The sequence below is a fragment of the Peromyscus maniculatus genome, chromosome 20 (genome assembly GCF_049852395.1).
Source record: "Peromyscus maniculatus bairdii isolate BWxNUB_F1_BW_parent chromosome 20, HU_Pman_BW_mat_3.1, whole genome shotgun sequence".
NCBI classification, from domain to species: domain Eukaryota; kingdom Metazoa; phylum Chordata; class Mammalia; order Rodentia; family Cricetidae; genus Peromyscus; species Peromyscus maniculatus.
The window spans coordinates 67,895,068-67,916,045 of record NC_134871.1 but is presented as its reverse complement, the minus strand read 5'-3'; the positions used below and the strand labels follow the sequence as shown (position 1 = coordinate 67,916,045).

At 41.9% G+C, this 20,978-nt stretch overlaps 1 protein-coding gene across 1 annotated transcript; it reads left to right on the top strand.

Annotated features, from left to right (window-relative positions):
• The first annotated feature begins 9,741 nt into the window (after positions 1-9,741).
• Positions 9,742-14,986, top strand: LOC102925761 (olfactory receptor 10AD1). Its single transcript, XM_006974417.3, has 2 exons — positions 9,742-9,746; positions 13,950-14,986. The coding sequence occupies exons 1-2, from the start codon at positions 9,742-9,744 to the stop codon at positions 14,914-14,916; spliced, it is 972 nt and encodes a 323-aa protein (XP_006974479.2). The 3' UTR covers positions 14,917-14,986.
• The last annotated feature ends 5,992 nt before the right edge of the window (positions 14,987-20,978 follow it).

Sequence of the window (20,978 nt, the reverse complement as noted above, 5' to 3'; positions counted from 1 at the left end):
GGAAGTGTAAGCCCTTTCCTCCCCAAGTTGCTTTGGTCATGGTGTTTCATCACAGCAATAGCAACTCTAACTAGAACACTAATAAATGGAATATATGGGACCTTTATGACACTATGAAGAGACTAAACATATTAATTATGTACATAGAATATCTACATAGAATATCTACATAGATGAAGAATTCTAGGCTAAAGGCATAGCAAATATATTTTTTTTTTTGGTTTTTTGAGATAGGGTTTCTCTGCATAGCTTTGCGCCTTTCCTGGAGCTCACTTGGTAGCCCTGGCTGGCCTCGAACTCACAGAGATCCGCCTGGCTCAAAATCATCGAAGGAAAATTCCCAAATCTAGAGAGAGAGAATTGTCCATCCAATTTTAAAAGACTTACAGAAATACTGGAGAGAAATAAAATGTGGCTTATTCATACAATAGAATATTATTAAGACATAAAAATGAATGAGAAACTGACAGATTAAATGACTTTGGTGAACCTTCATAATTTCATTTGTAGATCTTTCCATTTCTAACTTATAAATACATTTGGGGTTATAAATTATAAATGTACTGCCTCCTGTCAACATTGTATACTTCTATTTGATGATTTCTGTGTCAAACATTATATGGAAATGTTTCCAAGTATTTTCTGTATTAACTGTGAATGAATAGAACAAAATAAATTGCCTGTGATGGAAAAAAAAAAAAAAAAGACTTACAGAAAGAAAATACAAAAGAAAACCTGAGAGGAAATGCTTCATGACATATTATAGCTACAACACAAACAAAAGAAAGACTGTTAAAAGCAAGAGAGAAAAACTAAGTCACATACAAAGGTAGGTTAATTAGAGTATCCACTGATTAGTTGATGGAAACTTTTAAAGGCTTAGAAAAATCTAGTCCAAGTTCTGAAAGATCGCAACTGCCAACCCAACTTACTATACCTGGCAAAACTGTCTGTTAAAATTGAAGGATAAATCAAAACTATCAATAATAATAACAGGCTAAAGGAACAGATGATCAGTAAGCCAGCTATTTACAGAGGATACTGGAAGGAATACTTCAGAATAGAGAAAGAAACATCCCAAGAGGCCACAGAGGAAAAATAAGCAATACCAGGACAGTTAACAAAAAGAAGTCCAAGAAAACACCACCAAAGTCAAAATCAACAAAACAGCAAGAATTAATAAAAATTTTCAGTAATAAAACTCATAATATTTATGGTCCTAATTCCCCAATAAAAAAGACATAGACTACCAGATTCTATTAGAAAACAGGATCCAGATTTTTTGCTGCCTCAAAGAAAGATACTTCACCATCCAAAATACGTACCAACTTAGGGTAAAGGGTGGGAAAAGGTATTCCAAGCAGGAAAAAAAGTAGGGCTAGCTATTCCAATGCCTGACAAACCAAATCGGGACTGCTTAGAAGACAGAAAAGATGACATCATACTCATCAAGGGAGGGTTACAATTATGAGCACACAGCAAACACACTGCTGCATCCAACTTCATGAACCAAACATTTCTTACTGTGAAGCCACAGATCAATCCCAATACAGCACTAGTGGGTACCTCAGTACCCCACGCTCACCAACAGATGGGTCATTCAGACAAAACAAACAAACAGGGAGCCGTCAGAGTTAAATGACACTGTAGGCATTTGCGGGAAGCTTGGCCCACCTGAGGTCATGCTCTGGGATCCACGTGATGGAGAGAAACAATTCCTGTAAGCTGTCTTCTGACCTCCTTCCATGTGTAGCAGAATGTACACACCCACACGTACACATGCACACATAAAGTAAAAAATATAATAAAAATGCTCTTTAAATGACACCAGAAATCAAATGGACTCAATAGACATCTACAGGATACTCAACCCAAACACCACATAATACATAGTCTCCTCAATGACCCATGGGACTTCCCCCCCAAATTCATCACATATTAGGACACAAAGCAACTCTCCATAAATATAGGAAAATTTAAAGATTTTTCTGTACTCTAACTGATCACAATTGAATAAGGTTAGGTATCAACAGAAAAAAACCACAAATCCATGGAAATTAACTAACTGTTGAGCAATGAATGAGTGAGTTGCTGAAGAAATTAAAAAGGAAATTTTAAAAATTCCTAGAATTTTGAATTTACTGCAGAATTGAATGAAAATGAAGCGCACCCTACCAAATCGATGGGACACACTGAAGACAGTTATAAGTGGGAAGTCTAAATCCCCACCTCTCCCTACGGTCAGGAAGTCTCTAAAGCAACACAGGCTATCGCCATTGCTCTTAGTTGCCCACCATAACTATGTAATAAGATCCTATTTGTAAGCAGAAGTTTCTGTCCCACCAGCAACTCCCAAATACCCAGCAGCTGCTTCCCAAATAATTGACTCGGAGGCTTAATATTACTTATAAATGCTTGGTCAATGGCTCAGACTTACTTATTATTAACTAGCCCTTATATTTAAATTAACCCATTCCTATCAATCTAGTTATTGCCACGTGGTCCGTGGCTTACTGGTCCTCCAGCATCCTGCTTATTAGGCAGCTCTTGGTGGCTGTCCTGATCCTGCCCTTCCTCTAAGTCCTAGTTTGATTCTTCTGCCTAACCTTATCCTGTCCTGCCATAGGCCAAAACAACTTTATTATCAACCAATGAGAGAAATACATATTCATGGTATACAGAAGGACCACCCCACAGCACCTATTGCTAAAGAAACCACACTCTTTGAGAGCATGACATAGAAAAATCAATCACAAACCAACCAAGAAAGTTCTTGCCATCTAGATCTCATACTGCCTGAAGGTGCTAGGCTGGCAGCTGGCAGACACAAGACATAAGTGGTCTTACTCACAAGTGCACCCTGCATGCAACAATACTGACCCACCAAGCAAGGTGTGGCCACTGATACAACAGTGGTGTGACTGTTATGGGTAACTAACTGATTTCCACATGTATTTGGGGACCACTCCAAAAGAGAGGATTTCATGTCTAGTGCTGTAATCTTGGTCAACAGTCCATGGCTGGGGAGGTCATGGGCCATAGGGTAGAAAATGCTATTGCTATTTTGCCAAATGGTCATGTTGTCAAACTGTCTTCTAAATATTTACGGCTTATATCCAAAGACCTGGAATGATCTCAACCTTTATCAGAGAAGCTTAGTGTTTTTTGTTTGTTTGTTTGTTTGTTTGTTTTTGGGGTTTTGTTTTTGTTTTTGTTTTTGTTTTTTGCAGTGGGCAGCAGTCAACACAGATACATATAACCGGTCAAGGTGCTAAGAATAAGAGATTGTGAATGCGCATCTCTAAATGGAACATCTGTATTAGCCGTTCAAGAGTTGATGAACACGGAGAAAGAGGAAGTAGAAAGAATGTAAGAGCTGAAGGGTGGAGAGGAATTATGTGAAGAATGCTGTCTTCCAGGCGTGGCATGACTCTTACACTCAAAGCAGCTACTGTAATGCACAGATGTGGTTGTCTGTGTGACATCAAGCCATCTGAAATTCTGGCAGAGATATAGAAGGTGCTCTCCAGTCCTCATTCCATACCAAGCATCTATTGGCAGCTGATCATTGCAGGGGCAGGGAGAATTCTTTTTCTGTGAGGGTGTGGCCACTGTTGGTTTTCCATGCTCCAGGGGATGACCCCACGCATGCACGTATGGGCATCACTAGTTGAACTTAGTGGGTTACCAAAGCAAAAGAAGAAGGCATGAAATTGAGAGAGGACATGTTAGAGAGGCTATGAGGAAATGGGGGAGGGTATGGTGATATTTTGTTGTGTACATGTATGAAATTCTTAAAGAATAGAAAAATAAAGATGCAAGCAAAAAAAAGCAAAAACAAAAACAAAAACAAACAAACAAAAAAAACCCCAAAAAATTCTCAAACAGAAATTCCAGGGCATTTTGTCAGTGAGCAACTCTCCTTGGGAATTCTAGGAGTGCAGTAATGTAGCTGGGCTCCTGAATGCCAGCCAATTAAGACACACGCCAAGAATAGATTATTTGTCAGTTATGATCAGATTCCCATTGGTGAGCAGTGAAAAGCGGCTCCTTCCTTGATACGGAAAGCCCATTGGCTGCCCTACTACCTGCCTGTGTGTGCAGGTGTGCATGTGATTCCGGCAGCTCACAATCCTATAAATATCCAGTGGGTTTGCATTAACAGAACTCACTGCACCTTTGCTCTGCATGTAAGATCAGCTCAACCAATGACTTCTCCAGCACATGTCTCAGCTCATGGAACAGGTAAGTGAATGTTTCGTTCCGTGTGAAAGCTGACCCTGGCTCTCTGGGAATCCCAGAGGTGAGCACTTCCTAACCCCTCATTCAGGTCACACCTGCACTCTGCACACAGTGGCCACAGAGGAGGGGTGACAGATCTTGACTCCAAAGTCCCCGCACTTGCTGTTTCTCCTGTAGATGTCCGGTTTTGTCTCTGCTATCCCAACTCTGTCTGCTTACACGATTCCTCCTCTGTGTCTCCCTTTGTGTTGCCGTCTGGGGCTCTGTCTACCCACCTGCCCTGGCTCTGGTGAGAGAAAGATGGATTGTGTGATACTGCCAGGATGAGTCTTCTTTTGAATTGACCTATCTATGTGGAGAGAACACGAAAAGACCTGTGTTCTCAGCCAGAGGTGGGCCCTTCCAAACATCTGGTTCAGGAAGTTGACTGTATCAAACTATCAAAAAGTCCCATTATATGTATGCAGACATCTTAGTCTGTCTATTTGGCTATGCATTTTCTCTAGACTCTTGATTTCTATTATTCTAGCTTCCTGCCTCCTGTGTCCCTCATCATCTTGACTGCATCATTTCCCCGTCGTCTTTCCACAGCAGTAGCAGAAAGGGCATCGTCCTATCTCTCTATCTTTTTCTGTTTAAATAATTTATTATCAAGTAGCTCCGTGGGAGAGATATTTGAGGACTCTCAAAAGTTAGTTTTGCCTCTTCTGCCCTGAGGCCACCTGACAAGTCAGCACATTCTCTCTTTTCCAGGCTCCATTCCCCATCCATAAGGCATATGCAAGGAACCTTTTGAAACCCTGCCCATGCCTTGCCTGTGAGGAGCACACTCGGAAATGAATGCAAACCGTGGACTCTTGCAGAAACAGTCGTGGCAATGGTTCTGTTTTTGCAATCTAATCTTGTTTCCTCTTTTCCTAACATTCTCACTCATTTCTGTATTCGATTCCATCATGTGTTTTCACACATCTGCCTCCCCCCCCCTTTTTATCTGTCTCATAACTTATTCCTCTCTTCTTTCCCAACAGTGCTTTTTTTCTCAATCCTCCGCCCCCCCCTTGAATAGATTTCCTGGTTGTCTATGCATTTTATTTCTTGCTCATTTGAGGAAAGTTGTTCAAGTGTCTTATAGAGGCTTATGAATATATTACAATGAATATAATGCAAAGATTCAGGCTTTCCATTTTCTCTAGGATCTACAGCATTAACAGAATTAAAAAGAAACAGACTGGGAGTTAGGGACATGACAAGGTTTTCTTTTTTGTTAAATTTGCTTTAATTAAAATATAATTACATCACTTCTTCCCTCCCCTTCCTTCGACCAACACCTCCTGTGCCCCCCATTTTACTCACTCTCAAACTGAAGCCCCCTCTGTACAAAGAACTACAAGCAACATGGCAGCTATTTAAGAACCTTCTGATCTAGAAAACTTATCTTTAAACAAACTATTGAGATCAAAATCTTAAAAGATCTCTTCCAACATATAGTTCAAAGAAGAAAAGGAAAAGGAAATGGTGGGGAGCAGCTGTGATGCCTTGGATAACCACCGTCCATTGCTTACACTGATTTTAGTTTTTCTGTTATCAGTATCTTACACCAGCCCACACATGAAATGCTCTTAGCGGGGTGCTCTTAGCAAGTGGCAAAACCGAGATTAAGTATGTTTTGAACATCCACAGTCTGAACACACAAGATACAAAATGCTGAAAGTCCAAACTTGTTGAGGGTCAGAATCAATCACTTGACTTCAGGTAACCAGTTGCCTCAAAACTCAGGTACAGATCACAATGTATTCAGTATCCCCGAGGGGAGAGAAGACCCTTCCAGCCCCCTTCAACCTGGCTACACCTTCTCAGAGATGTTGTCATGAGTGACTGAGATAGTCAGCCCTTTGCTTTATGGTGGCTCAAAGTACACAGAATCATTTAGAACACTATATTAAATCATTTTCAGGTGATGTGCATAGGGAATATATGAAATATAAGTGAATTTTGTTTTAGGACATGGGGTCATCCTCAGGCTATTTCATCATCTACAGATATAAAAACTGTGAAATTCAAAACACCTCTGTGTCGAGCATTTCAGGGAAGAGATGCTCAACTTGACTTGGTTTATCTAAGTTCAAACCCTGAGATCTGGGCACATATCTACAATACCCATCTATGGTTTTCACGTATAGATACTGAGTCTCAAACAAATGTGTATTTCACTCCCTAATTCTGTCTGTGTCATTGAGCAGGTAGCTGCTTAGTTCTTTCAAAGGCTTTCAGATGTGGTTACATGTTCTCTCAGCTTAGGTCAGTTATCCCTGCAATCAGTACACAATTTCAAATTGGCACAAATGATGCTAGAACTCACACGAACCACGGTCATGCTGAGATCACAGAAAAGAACCAGTGTAACATCCCCTCTTGCTGTTATCAGTGTCAAAAACCTTCATGATTTCTTCTAAGGCCACTCTGTGAAAATACCCAAACCCTTTATATCCAGAGGCTAATTCTCAGTGCGTATTAACAGGACACATTTTCCTTCTGTTTCTCTGTGCCTCTTAGGGGTTTGCGAGTTGGAGTATGTTTTAGTAAAGAGGGATTTTTCTTTGTGTCTTCTGATCTTTCACATTAAGTAGCCTGGGGGGGGGGGTAATTCTCACAAGGAAGTTATGATTGGGTTTGTTTGGTTGTTTTTATTTGCGGACAGTTTGGGCTGGCTCGGTCACCGTCATGGCTCCTGTCAGGTCACATATGTGACAGTGCTGTCACGTCCTGCAAGCACTGTTTTGTTGCAGATGTCCACCTCCTCCAGCTTTAACAATTTCTGCCGCCTGTGTCACTTTGATTCCTGAGTCTTGGGAGGAAGGGGTGAGACACAGAGGCCCATTTAGAGCGTAGTGTGCCACAGTGTCCTATTCTCTGCTAGGTAATCAGTGGGTGGGGCTCTGTATCCATCACCATCTGCTGCACAAAGGCTTGCTGATGGTCAAGAGGTGTGTGGGTCTGTGGGTATAAAGATAAGAACACAGGGGCAAGTTTATCACTATGTCCATTTAGCAGAACAGTAGTGTTGGATTCTGCCTATAACCTAGCCCAAAGCAGGGGTGTGACCCTGTTAATATTATTATATTTAAGGAACTTGTTTTTGGGTTTGTCTGAGTCATAGTTAAGGAAGGGTTGGACATAAATCTCAGCCTTGCTGAGGCCGGGACAAAATGAGCAGCACCGGAAAGAATGTTGCTGGGACTTAGAACTCAGCACCCGTGTCTCTTCATTCCAGGAGCAATCCTAACAATTGTTTAAATGTTGATTCCAACATTTAAACGGTTCAAAGTATCCCATAACCAACCCATCTGTGGGTCCAGTGATTCCTTTCCACAATGGCCAGGTGAAATTCCTAGAATTCCTACTCTTCAAGCCTGTAACATCTTCTATGTGATGATTTACAATGCTTCAACTCTCAGAGTTTCCTAGTTTTTTGCAACTGTCCAGACATCTATTTCTTTTTGTTTTAGTACTTAAAGAAATCATATCATTTATGGCTATGTAAAGTTAGTATGCCTGGGAGTCGTTACGCTTGATGCACTCTGGTTAGCTATGCTGTGATTTTAACTGTAAGTCACTACACATAATATCTTTTTTTACATTAAATGCATACTAACGTGCTAAGAATTCTGAGTTTCCAAAAGAGAAGAGTATTTAAAAATAGGTATAGTGCTGCTGTTTGCAATGCCAGCATGGAGGTGGTGGTGTGTGGGGTGCTGGTTCAGGAAGTGACGAGTTCAGGGCTATCCGAGCCACTCTGCAAGACCCTGTCACACACACACACAAATGAAATAAATAAGTAACCCTCTCACAGCTCCATTCTTTATAAGAAGTTTCATTTTAATTAAATGCAGCCATGAATATTCCAAACACATTGGTCTACACCTTGCTTTTGGTTTCACTTTAATTATGTATTTATCATGGGTTCATGAATATAGTTTTAATAGCTACAAAATATTTCATTCATTTTTCTAAGTAACAATTCCCATGCAATAGTTCCTAAATTTCTCTCTACACACAATGCTGGGATGTACAATTTCATGTAAAAAGATTCTTAACTGGTAATTTATGAAATTTTTCAATGGATCCATCTACTTACGTAGTAAGTTTCTGTCATGTCATCTTGTGCCAAGCACTGTCTCAAAAATTTCCTAAGAATTCTTCATTTTGTCCTCAAGTTAACCCAATAATATTGGAACTGTTATTGTTTTTGTTTTTGGAGATGAGGAAACTGAAACCTGGTAACTTAAATAACTTAAATCACATAGTTGGTAAAGTGGAAGAACCAGGGCTTAAATCCAAGTCCTTGAACTTCCCAAGTGGTAAATGGTCTGTACATTAAAGGAATTAATGTATTTTTATTAATTCTTTGAGAATCTCATACCATGTATTTTGATCATATTCTCCTCCAACTCCCGCCACCCCCACCTTATCCTCCGAGCTTTCCAAGACCCCTACTTCCTGTACTTTCTGTCCTTTTTTTAAAATGTTAATAACCTATCAGCTCGAATTTGTGATGTCCATATACTTCCTAGTGTGAGGCAAGACTCTGGAGTGGGGTTGACCTACCAGGACCACACTGTTAAAGGAAACTGACTCTCTCTCTGTCTCTCTCTCTGTCTCTGTCTCTGTCTCTCTCTGTCTCTCTCTCTCTGTCTCTCTCTCTCTGTCTCTCTCTGTCTCTCTCTCTCTGTCTCTCTCTCTGTCTCTCTCTCTGTCTCTCTCTCTCTCTCTCTCTCTGTCTCTCTCTCTCTCTCTCTCTCTCTCTCTCTCTCTGTCTCTCTCTCTCTCCTAGAAGCCGTCAACTGCCAATAAACCTCAGTTAGGGACTTACTACTCTCCCTGTCCATGCTTGAATGTTGATAGACTTGATATCCTGCAGGTTAAGTACAGACAACCACGGCTGCTGTGAGTGCAGCAGCCCCGTGTGTCCGGAAGACATCATTTCTCTCCAGTCTTCTCAGAACTCTGGCTCTTACAATCTTTAAGCTCTCTTTTCCAAGATGGTCCCAGAGCCTTGAGGAGGGTTGAGATATAGATGTCCTGTTTGTGTCCGAGCCCCCATGGACACCTATTCCTGGCATTTTGACCAGCTGTGAGTTTCTAAGTTAGCCACCGCTGTACAAAGAAATTTCTCTGGTGAGGTCTGACAGCTACACTAGTCGATGAGTAGAGAGATGAATCTGGAAGACAGTTTGATACTATGTCCATTTAGAAAAATAATAGCAGGTTGTGCTGGCTAGTTTTATGTCAACTTGACACAAACTAGCGTCATTCTGGAAGAAGGAGCCTCCATTGAGAAAATGCCCCACCAGATCGGACTGTGTTAACAAGCTGTTTCTTCCAGAGTAGATCCAACATCAGATGTTCTCCCTGGGGTAGCTCAGCTTCTGGTGTCATGGAGTCCTCTCTCTCATCTGCTGCAGTGATCCTGTGACCGACCATCTTAGTCACGGCAACACAATGAGGTAAGGCGTGAGTCCTTCCGAGAGTCCCATTTTGAATGTGCCATAGTGTAGAGAACTGAATAGCGGATCAGAAAGAATTATTGCCTGTTCTGGGCGAATTTTAGACAGGTGTTCTGGCATCCCCAGTATAGACTGAGGCAGAACCACAAAAGAGGGAAGAAATGCACTCTCCTCACAGGAAAGCATTTGCAGAATGGCTCCCGTTCATTTTCACTGTGGAGTTGTCCTGGAGCCAGATGTATCAGCTCTAAGGAGCTAAGTATTTGATTGTCAAGAATTCTGAAACCTGGCGATCAAAACATAGTCATTAGTAACAGATAATTTGATTTACAACTAAATAAATTATGCTTAAAAACAAACACAGTAAACATTCAAAAATCATCACTTCCTAGTTTGGTCCACTACATTTCACTGTTATCTGTGCCTTCAGTTTGTATGCATGATGCGTGGGCTTGAGTGTCTGTGTGTGTATGATGTGTGTTTACATGTGTGTTCAGTACAGGTATATGCGGGGAGGTGTGCGCATGTCATCGCACATTTGTGGAGGTGAGAGGACAACCTCAGCTGTTGGTCCTCCTCTCCCATCTTGTTTGAAGCAGGGTCTCTCTGTGCTGTCTGCAGCCGCAGAGCATACCAAGGATTCACCTGTCTCTGTCTCACAAAGTACTGCAAGAGCCCTGGGATTGTAGCCACACCCAACTTCACGTGGTTTCTAGAGATTCAAACCCAGGTCGTTCCTCACACGTGTGCAGGAAGCTCCCTACCCACTGAACCATCTTCTGAGCTCTGTCTTTGCATCGTTATGTGGTGGGAAAATCACTTAATGGTGACTTGACGTCTACCTCTTCATAAGTAGCAGTGTTACATTAGCAGCTTGAAATACATCATGCTGGGAGTGATATCCCTCCCTAAAGCATTTTGTTAAGACAATGCCACCACAACACTGCTTTAATTCATTTGTTTTGTTTTGTTTTGTTTTGTTTTGTTTTGTTTTGTTTTGTTTTGTTTTGTTTTGTTTTGTTTTGTTTTGTTTGACTAGTACTTGTAGACTATTCAAAGCCCATAAGTGAAGGCAAGGAAACTTCTAGAGTCAGGGTCTCTAGGTTTGAATTTCAGCTTCACTACTTACTGTCTGACCGAAGGAAAGGTGTTGATCCTTCCTATAAAGCAAGGATGAAATAAAGACTACCAACCACATAGGATAATTTCAAAGCTTAAAGGAGTTGTGATGTGTGTGTGTAGAACATGGAATGTGCAGCACCATTTGTTTTGATTATTTTAATGTAGAATCAGATAGTGTCATGAAAACATCTTTCTAGTCTTATTTTACTAAGAATTGTTTAAAGTCGGTATTAATGTCTAATTTTATCAAATTTCCCTAAACACTTACATAATTAGAGGATTTAACTTTTCATGTAGTAATACAGTGAGCCATGTAGCTGCATTCCCACTAGAAGACACTCAGATCCCAGCAATGAACACCACTTGGCCATGGTGTGATCCTGTTTGAGTGCAGTACTGAATTCTATTCGATAACGATTAATTTGCCCATTGCAACATCATTAGTACATTCTCTTGGTTATATATCCTTCATATACTCTCAAAGGTCTTGTTTTTAATAGCTTGGTTGCTTTATAAAGATATTAAAGATTTTTTAATTTATATTTTCACAAATTTCACTAGCCTTTGGAAAACATATGAAACTTGCTACAAGATATAAAGGACTTACCTGTACAGTTACCAGAAGCTAGGACTATTAGGACCTTAATGTTTGCCATTTTTACCTATTTTTGTGATTCTCAGGCTTGACTGCACATTAAAATCACCTGCAGAACTTTAAAAATTACTCATGTGTATGTGGGGGGGTGAGAGGAGGTGATGGATATGTTGTTATTTTGATTCATCCCATAATACAAACATGTATCAGAACATCATATTGTACTACATACACATACACATTATCTATCTATCTGTCTGACTGACTGTCTATCTCTAGCTCTCTATCTATCATCTATCTATCATTTATCAATCTCTATCAACTATCTATCATCTATCTGTCTATCTGTCTATCTATCTATCTATCTATCATTGTTACTTGTCAATTCAAATTTTAATAACTGATGCCTGAATACCTCCCAATACCTACTGTTTTAATGGTCTGGTAAACAGCCTGGGCATATGTGGTGTTTTTAAAATTCTCCAGGAGACTATAGCATGTAGCCAGCATTTGGAACTACTTACAACATCCAGCACTGAGGAATTTCACTCAGGATATTAGTCTAACTTCATCTTTTTTTCAATGAATTTTAATGATTTATGTTAATCCATAAAAAATGCCCATTTCTTCCCTGCTTTTAAACTGATACTAGAATCTTGCAAAACACTGTTGCATGGTTGTTTTTTGCTGTGTTGGAGTCTGATGTACTCACTGAGGTTACATAGGAAAAGTAAACTCTCTCTTCTTGGTGGGAAACCTATGCACACTTTTTTTTTAAGATTTATTTATTACGTGTACAGTGTTCTGTCTGCACATATCCCTACAGGCCAGAAGAGGGCGCCAGATCTCATTACAGATGGTTGTGAGCCACCATGTGGTTGCAGGGAATTGAACTCAGGACCTTTAAAGAACAAGCAGTGCTCTTAACCTCTGAGCCATCTCTCCAGCCCCCACCTATGCACACTTTAAGAGAACTCTCAGATTCTGCCTACGTCTTCACTTCAAAGGCCCCTGCAATGATTTGTTAGGTAATTCTAGATCCTATGCCATCCTTTTTGTCTCTAAACACAATTCCACCAATTTAAGACCACTTCAACAATCCAGGAAACTATGGAAATATCAGTCAGGGAGTTAGCTGGGCAGGGGGAGTAAACAAACAACCGGAAGATTAGTGGGGGAGTAAAACTAGCCTGGATATTCTAGGGGCCAACTTGTCACTATTTCTACAATGCCCAGAATATACAGCATCAAAAGTGAACCAGAGAGAACTGAAATGTAAGCTGTTGATGTTGGTGCTGTTAGTGTTGGCTCGGCAATCATCAGATGCTCCACTAGTCTGTGAGATGTTGATAGCGTGGGGTGGAGCTCTTGCATATATTGATATGGGAACTGAAGGTAATCCTTAATCTCTCTTCAATTGTGCTGTGAATCTTGAATTTCTCTCTGTATATAAGTAGGAGAGAGTGAAGATGGTATTTGAGGACCAACCTAGTAGACACAAAATCCTACAATCAATCAATCCATGGTTGATGTCACACTATTGCAGTCTACAATGGCCCTGACATTTTCTGTGCCTTTAATAGAATTTAGCGTAATTATAATTTGCTACCCTTTTGTTTATTTGCCCCTAGTCTGTACTTATGGAAGTAGGTTATCCAAATAGCTTCTTATGCTGGCTAGTCTTTGACACAAACCTAAACATACCAGGGAAGGAGGAATCTCAATTGAGGAATTGCTTCCATCAGATTGCCCTGTGGGTATACCTGTGGGGCATTGTCCTAACTGATGCTCGATGCAGCAGGGCCCAGCCCATGGACAGTGCCATGTTTGGGAGTATGTGCTTGGACTGTATAAAAAAAAAGGTAGCCGAACAAAGCCAAGGAGAGAAAGGCAGTATGCAATGTTCTTTCAGGGTCTCTGCTTTAGTTCTTGTCTATGGGTTTCTGATCTGAGTTTCTGCTTTGGTTTCCCTTAATGATAGACTTTAACCTATAGCCAAAATAAACCTTTGCCTTCCCAGGTTGTAGGCAGAAGTTATTTGCTTCCCAAATAACCAGCACAAAAACTTAATATTAATTGTAAATGCTCAGCCGATAACTCAGGCTTGTTACTAACTAGCTCTTACAACTTAACCCATTTCTATTCATCTATGCTGCCCTGAGGCTCATGACTTTTACCTCTATCCCTCTTTATGTGTCTGGCTGGTGACTCCTTGGACTCCACCCTTCATCTTCCCAGCATTCTTAGTTTGGTTGCCCCCCCCCCCGCATGTTTCCTGCCTGGCTACTGGCTAATCATCTTTTTATTAACAATGAGACCAATACATATTCAGAGTGTACACAGTGCACATACTCCCAAACATGACACTGTCCATGGGCTGGGTTGCTTTTAGTCATTGTTTATTTTCACAGCAACAGAAAATCAAAGTAGATCATTCCTATACACTGTTCATTCACCCATTTTTCCTTCCTTCCCTCTCAAAGCAGACTCCAAAGGGTGGATCTACAGAAGAACAGCAGCACAGTGACCGAGTTCATCCTCGTGGGCTTCGAGCAGAGCTCCCCTTCCACACGAGCTTTGCTCTTCAGCCTCTTCCTGGCTCTCTACAGCCTCGCCATGGCCATGAATGGCCTCATCATCTTCATCACCTGGACTGACCCCAGGCTCAACAGCCCCATGTACTTCTTCCTTGGACACCTGTCTTTTCTGGACATCTGCTTCATCACCACCACCATCCCACAGATGTTGATCCATCTGGTGACCAAGGACCACACGGTATCCTTTGCCTCCTGTTTGACTCAGATGTATCTGGTCTTTGGTGTGGGTGTGGCCGAGTGCATCCTCTTGGCTTTCATGGCCTATGACCGTTATGTTGCAATCTGCCACCCACTGAACTATGCCCAGATCATAAGTCGGCAGGTGTGTGTCAGGCTGGTACTAACTTCTTGGATCTTTGGGATGGTCAATGGCATCCTTCTTGATTACATGACATTTCGAGGTCCATTCTGCAGAGAAAACCACATAGAAAACTTCTTCTGTGAGGCCCCCATAGTGATTACCCTCTCCTGTGGGGACCCTCAGTTCAGCCTGAAGGTGATCTTTCTTGATGCCATTGTGGTGCTGCTCAGCCCCATGGTGCTCATTGTCACCTCCTATGCCCGCATCCTGACCTCCATCCTCAGCAGAGCCTCCTCCTCAGGCAGGGGGAAGACCTTCTCCACTTGTGCCTCTCACCTGACTGTGGTCATCTTTTTCTACACCTCAGCCATGTTCTCTTACATGAACCCCCGCAGTACACACGGACCTGACAAAGACAAACCTTTCTCTCTCCTCTACACCATCATCACCCCCATGTGCAACCCCATCATCTACAGCTTCCGCAACAAGGAAATGAAGGGGGCCATGGGGAGGGCCCTTGGGAGAGGCAATCTGGCCCAGGCAGAGTCTGTCTAGCCTGAAATTCCCTCGAGGGGTTCAACCTACTGTAAATAGAAGCTTGTCCCTTTTCCAGTCATTACTCCCAACACTGGAGGGCCCATGAAAGGACATTCATGCCTTCCTTGGCACCAGACTCAGACCTTGAAGTCATTTCTCCAGATGTCTGAGGTGCATGTCTTGAGTTGACTTCCAGCATAGACTGAGCCTCTCTGGTTTCTCTTGGTAAAGTGTTTTTGTGATTGGAGAGACAAATGCAGTGCAATGGGGGGGGTGTCACTGAGGAGAGGCAGGCATGCTTCTCAAGATGAAGCAGTTGGTGTAAAAACCAAAATGATTTGGAGAGCTTTTGCTTAGGGAAGAGAATAGTTTGAAAATCATAGTGTGGAGGCAGTGGGTTGGAGAAATATTGTGTGAGGTATGCAGAGTTCTATCCCTGTGTGGCGGCCCACAAATTCTTTAAGAGAAAAAGGGGAATTTATAGAGAAAAGGGGGAATCAATCAGTGGAATTTTATTACTTGCCAAACCCAGCAAGAGGAGGCACGGAATTCTAGATTAATGTTTAAGACGGAGAATAGAACTAGACTCAAAGCCCAAAAGCACCAGCTTGCCCCACTTGTGAGCATAACCTGGGAGTTCCCTCTGTGTCACGAAAGGCCCCAGAGTCAGGGAGTCTTTGAGGAACTTACATCGTTCAACAATAGAGCAGGGCTGCTTTAACACGTTGGCACAGTTGTTGTTGTTTCTACCCCCTTGCCCCAGCTTCCTAACAGAGAAGATACGTGCACGAGCTACCATGCCCGGCTCTATCTGAAGTTTCTATCACCATCCTGGCCACAGGTTGTACTGTTTAATACCCTTATTTCCTCCTAAGCTGGGTCCCCATAGCTGGACCTTTATTAATCATCTCAGTGAGCCACTTGCCTTCCTTGCCCAATGTCTTTCTTACACAGTGCCTTCCTTGCACAATGCCTTCCTTGCCCAATGTCTTCCTTGCTCAATGCCTTCCGTGCACAATGCCTTCCTTGCACGATGCCTTCCTTGCCTAAGGAGAGTCACTGGAAGGATGCAGGAGGATGGAGAGACAGTGTGTGATCTTGGCTCCTTTTGTTTTTGTTTTTTGGTTTTTTTTTTTTTTTTTTTTTTTTTGGAGACAGGGTTTCTCTGTGTAGTTTTGCGCCTTTCCTGGAACTCGCTTTGTAGACCAGGCTGGCCTCGAACTCACAGAGATCCGTCTGGCTCTGCCTCCCGAGTGCTGGGATTAAAGGCGTGCACCACCACCGCCCGGCTTATCTTGGCTCCTTTGATCACCCAGGTTCTACAGCCTTGATCCCAGAGTCACAGATATCTCTGTCCCTTTCCCGATCCCCTTAAGGTTGGACATGATTGAAGAAGAAATAGGAAACATGAATGATCTATAAGCACAAATTTAAATGTGTAGTTTAACTATTCCTATAAACATAGAGACAGGCATATAATTGTAACATTACCAAACAATCAAGAAAAAAGTCTGATTTTGAACATTGCTATAATTAGGATCCTAGATGTCCATAAAGGCCCATAAGTTAAAAGCTTCGTTATACTTTCTCTCTGGGATATTCCCTCACAGGCTCCCATTTTGAACACTTGGTCCCCAGCTTGTGGTACTATTTGGAAGGTTCTGGAGCTTTTAGACAGTGAAGTGGGATGCCAAGGCTATGCTGGTAAAGGCAATACTCAGCCCTGGTTTAGATCTTGGGCTCTGACTCCTGGTCTGTACCACGGGAGCAGCTGCTGTCCCTTGCTCCCAAGTCCACCATGCAGACCTACTAGGCTGCTCTCTTAGTAGGACAGTCCACACTAACCCCTCTTTAGAGCGCCCTCCTTAGCTTTACCCACTACGCTGCGTGACCTGTCTGTCTGTTGCCTGATTTTACTCCTTCAGGAAGACCAGAAGCAAGGGATGGTCCTTGCATCTGTCACATAACTATAACTGTGTTGGGATTAAACTGTGGTGTCATGTCTAGTAGTATTCGTTTTTACGAACCTGGGTGCTTTGGTGCTTGGTGAGCCCTGGGTTTAGAACCGTAACATCCTCTCCATAGACTGTTCCATTGTTGAGTGTTACATGGCCCTGCTTTATCTCTTCTGAGCACTTTTTGCGTGAAGTCTGTTTTTCATCAGGTGTTAGAACAGTGATGCCTGATGGCTTCCTGGTCCCGCTGGCTTGGAATGTCTTTTTCTATTCTTCACCCTAAGGTGATGTCTGTCTTTGATGATGCACTGTGTTTCTTGGAGGCAGTAGAAGGAGAGAACTTCATTTCTAACCCAATATGTCAGTTTCATCATTTTTACTAGGGAATTGGGCCCATTGGTATTCAGTGGTTATTAAGAGGAACGCGTTAATTCCTGTCATTCTGTTAATTTTGTGGGTGTTTGCTTCATTCTCGTTTGCTTATACTAGTCTGGCATTCTTTTCCCTGGAGCATCTTGAAATGCTAAAACACACCATTAAATGTGTTTGCTTTTCCCTGCAGTCTGAAGTATTTCTTACATCTTTTGTAGAGCTGGCTTGGTGGGTATGAATTTTGTCCTGGAAAGTTTTCGTTTCAATTACGGCAGCTACTTCTGAGTATCATAGCTTACATGAGCAGCTGCGGCTTTCAGAATTTGAAATCTCTCTTGGAATATTTTCATTTCCTCTTTGGGATCTTTGAACATATTTCTAATCATTTATTTGAGTTCTTTGTCTGGAATTTTGTCTAAGTCCCTTTCATTGGAGGCTGTATTTACAGGAGTGATTTTTCAAAGACATATGTTGTCCTGGTTTTTAAGGATATTTTGTTTCTGCATTGAGGCCTTTATAGCTGGTGTTAGATTGATGGTTGTGGGTGTTATTTATTTATTTAAGTCGTCTTTCAATGGAGGTATTGCAATGTTCAGGGGGAATGGGTTGTAGTATGGTTGAAGTGTTATTTTCCTCTATTAGACTGGTGTCCTAGCCTGTCTTAGTTAGGATTTCCATTGTTGTGAAGAGACATTATGACCACAGCAACTCTTATAAAGGAAACATTTAACTTGGGTGACTTATGGTTCAGAGGTTTAGTCCATTATCATTATAGTGGGACATGGTGGCATGCAGGCAGACATGGTGCTGGAGAAGGAACTGAGAAGTCTACATATTGTGTAGGCAACAGGAAGTGAATTAGGTGTAGCTTGAGCATGGAAGACCTCAAGCCCACCCCCCCACAGTGACACACTTCCTCCAACAAGGCCATACCTCCTAATGGTGCCACTCCCACTGGGGGCTGTTTTCTTTCAAATCACCACAGGGGTGCCAGGCGTTCCTCTAAAAGTCAGCTTCATTCTGTAACAGCAGTCAGTATTCAGGAGTTAACTCACTATGAACAAAGAATAATAGTCACCCACAAAACAATCACGACTTAAATACAAATTATTTTAGGAAGTACAGAAGTACTAATAGCATTTTGTGTGCTAGCATATTAGCTGTTGTGGGTATGAGTAGAACCAAAAAAGAAAAAAAAAAAAAACCTCAGTGGGACTAGTGATTAGTATCAGGGTGGTACAGGAAATGGAGGTGGATGGAAAACCTTTTATCGGTGTAGGAAGGTGAGGTACAGTCACAGGGCTATTCCATGAGATGGCAGTACTATGAAGCAGAGCTGTAAGCAGTTATATGAAAACAGTAGTTGATGCAGAGATGCACAGCTGCTCAAGGTCCTAAGTGTACATGATTGGTGATTACTCATCCTTCCATAGAACATCCATGTTGCCTTCCAAGGCTCAAAAGATGTGGAATGGATGTCGGCCGGACTATGGAGAGGAGGGCCACGGGACGACTTCCAAGTATATTCGCTGCATTCACGAGCTCAGAGCAGCTATCTCTTGAGAGCTGTTGGTAGTTGATGACTGCTGTGGGAAGGGAGGAGTCATTGTCTTCAGTGGTCTAGCCGCGGGTGAGCTACCCGCGCTTCAGTGGAGAGCTTCACACCCATGCCCCGGTGGGCAGCTCCGATTAAACTCCGTGGGTCACAAAACAGACAGGCAATAGTGGGGCGAGGACTTAGTGCAAGGACGGGGAGCTTGGTGTGGGAGCGGGAGAAGAGGGAAAGAGGGTGAATGTGATTAGACTGTATCGTACACCTCCCTGAAATTATGAAAGAGTGAACTCATTTTAAAAAATGGAAAAGAGTTATATTTAATATAGAGTTCAAGAGAAAAAAACAAGCACTTAAGAATAGACATGAACATACTAAAGGGTGAGCAAAAGAGACGAAAACAAAGAAAACTATAGCCAAGTTATACTTACAGGCCAATGAACAGACCCGTGCCTGCACTCGCACCAACCCGGTCACACATACATACATAGTGGTAACCCAGGGGAGGGACATTGTTTTTAAGTTTTTTCTTTCAGTGGGCTCTTCCTGCTTTCACACACGGAGCGTTGTCCTTTGGGGCACTTTGCTCAAGTAGAGTAGGAAGCTGTCAGGTCAAGCCTGCATGTTCCTCGCGTGCTGACGGAGCAGTGATCCTACACCCCTGTGCGCCCTTGGGACTTGACATCTCTCCGTTCTACATCCCACCTCTCCAGACCTAGGGCACTCCTGCTGGCTCACCCCCAGAAGATCCTGCCTCTGCCATCTCATGGTGAGGCTCCTTGTGCCCATGTGCCCTATCCTGGCTTACCTCCAATTCAGTGCCCATCTCCACTAATGTGTGCTAAAAATGCCTTGTCTCTGGTCACCTTGCCCTCACTGGGGGCTTTTGTGTCTCAAGACTGTCTTTGTCCATGGATAATATAATCATCTTCAGAGAGAAACTTAAAATGCAGTTCATTAAAATTAGTGGTGTTCTAAATGTTGTTGGATATGAATTAACACACAAAAATCCAATTGATCACTATTTTTAAAAAAAGTAAAAAATACACATTTTAAGGTATTTTTTTTTTTAGACACAGTCTCACTATATTGCCCTGCCTAGCCTAGAACTCACAGAGATCTGACTGTCTCTGCCTCTCAACTGCTGGGATTAAAGGCATATGCCACACTATCTGAGCCCTTTTTATTGTTTTTGATTAATAATAATTATATTTATGGAAGACTGTGCAATGATTTGATACATGTACATATTATGCAATGATCAAATCCTAGTGATTACCATGTCTCCACCATACAGTTCTATCATTTCTTGATGGTGAAATCATTCTAACATTTCTCATTTAGCTAGTTTGGAATATAGAATACAATATTACTGGCTTTGTGCATCCTGCCTTGGACTAGGACTAGGGACTAGCATTTATCCCTCCAGCTACATGTATCTTTGGGCCTATTGAGCAACTTCTCCCTAGCTCTCCCTCTCTTTTTCTCTCTCTAGTCTCTGGTAACCGTTATTCTGTCCTCTTTTTCCATCCATGCAGCTTTTGGTTCTAAATATAAGTGAGACAACATTTTAAATAGTATGCAAAATGTAAATCACATTGGAATGATTTTAATAAAAATGGAAACTCTTCATAGAAAAAAAGCTGCATTCAAAATTATAAAATGGCACTAACCATAAAAATGTAAATGAATGGAACTATGTGGAGACTTACTTCAGAACATATATATAAACAGTTCTTTGGACTAGAGTCAGACCACATTCTGAACAATTCTTGTTCTGACATAAATACATTTTTATGCCCAAACACACCAAATAGATCTGCTGTGAGAAGTGGTGTTTGGGAGCTGGGGATAGAGCCGAGCTGACAGAGAGCTTGTCTAGTATGCATAAGAATGTACAGTAATGTATCTATAAGAGTTCAATGCCTAGTATGCATAAGAATGTACAGTAATGTATCTATAAGGGTTCAGTGTCTAGTATGCATAAGAATGTACAGTAATGTATCTATAAGGGTTCAGTGTCTAGCACAGCATAAACCTGGTGCTCCATGCCTATACTCTCAGCACTTCCGGAGTAAAGGCCGAAGGATCCAGAGTTCAAATTCATCCTCGGTTACACAGCAAGTGTGTGGCCAGGCTGGCTACATGAGGCCCTATCTTAAAAAACACATAGATAAATAGACAGACGAACAGACGGATGG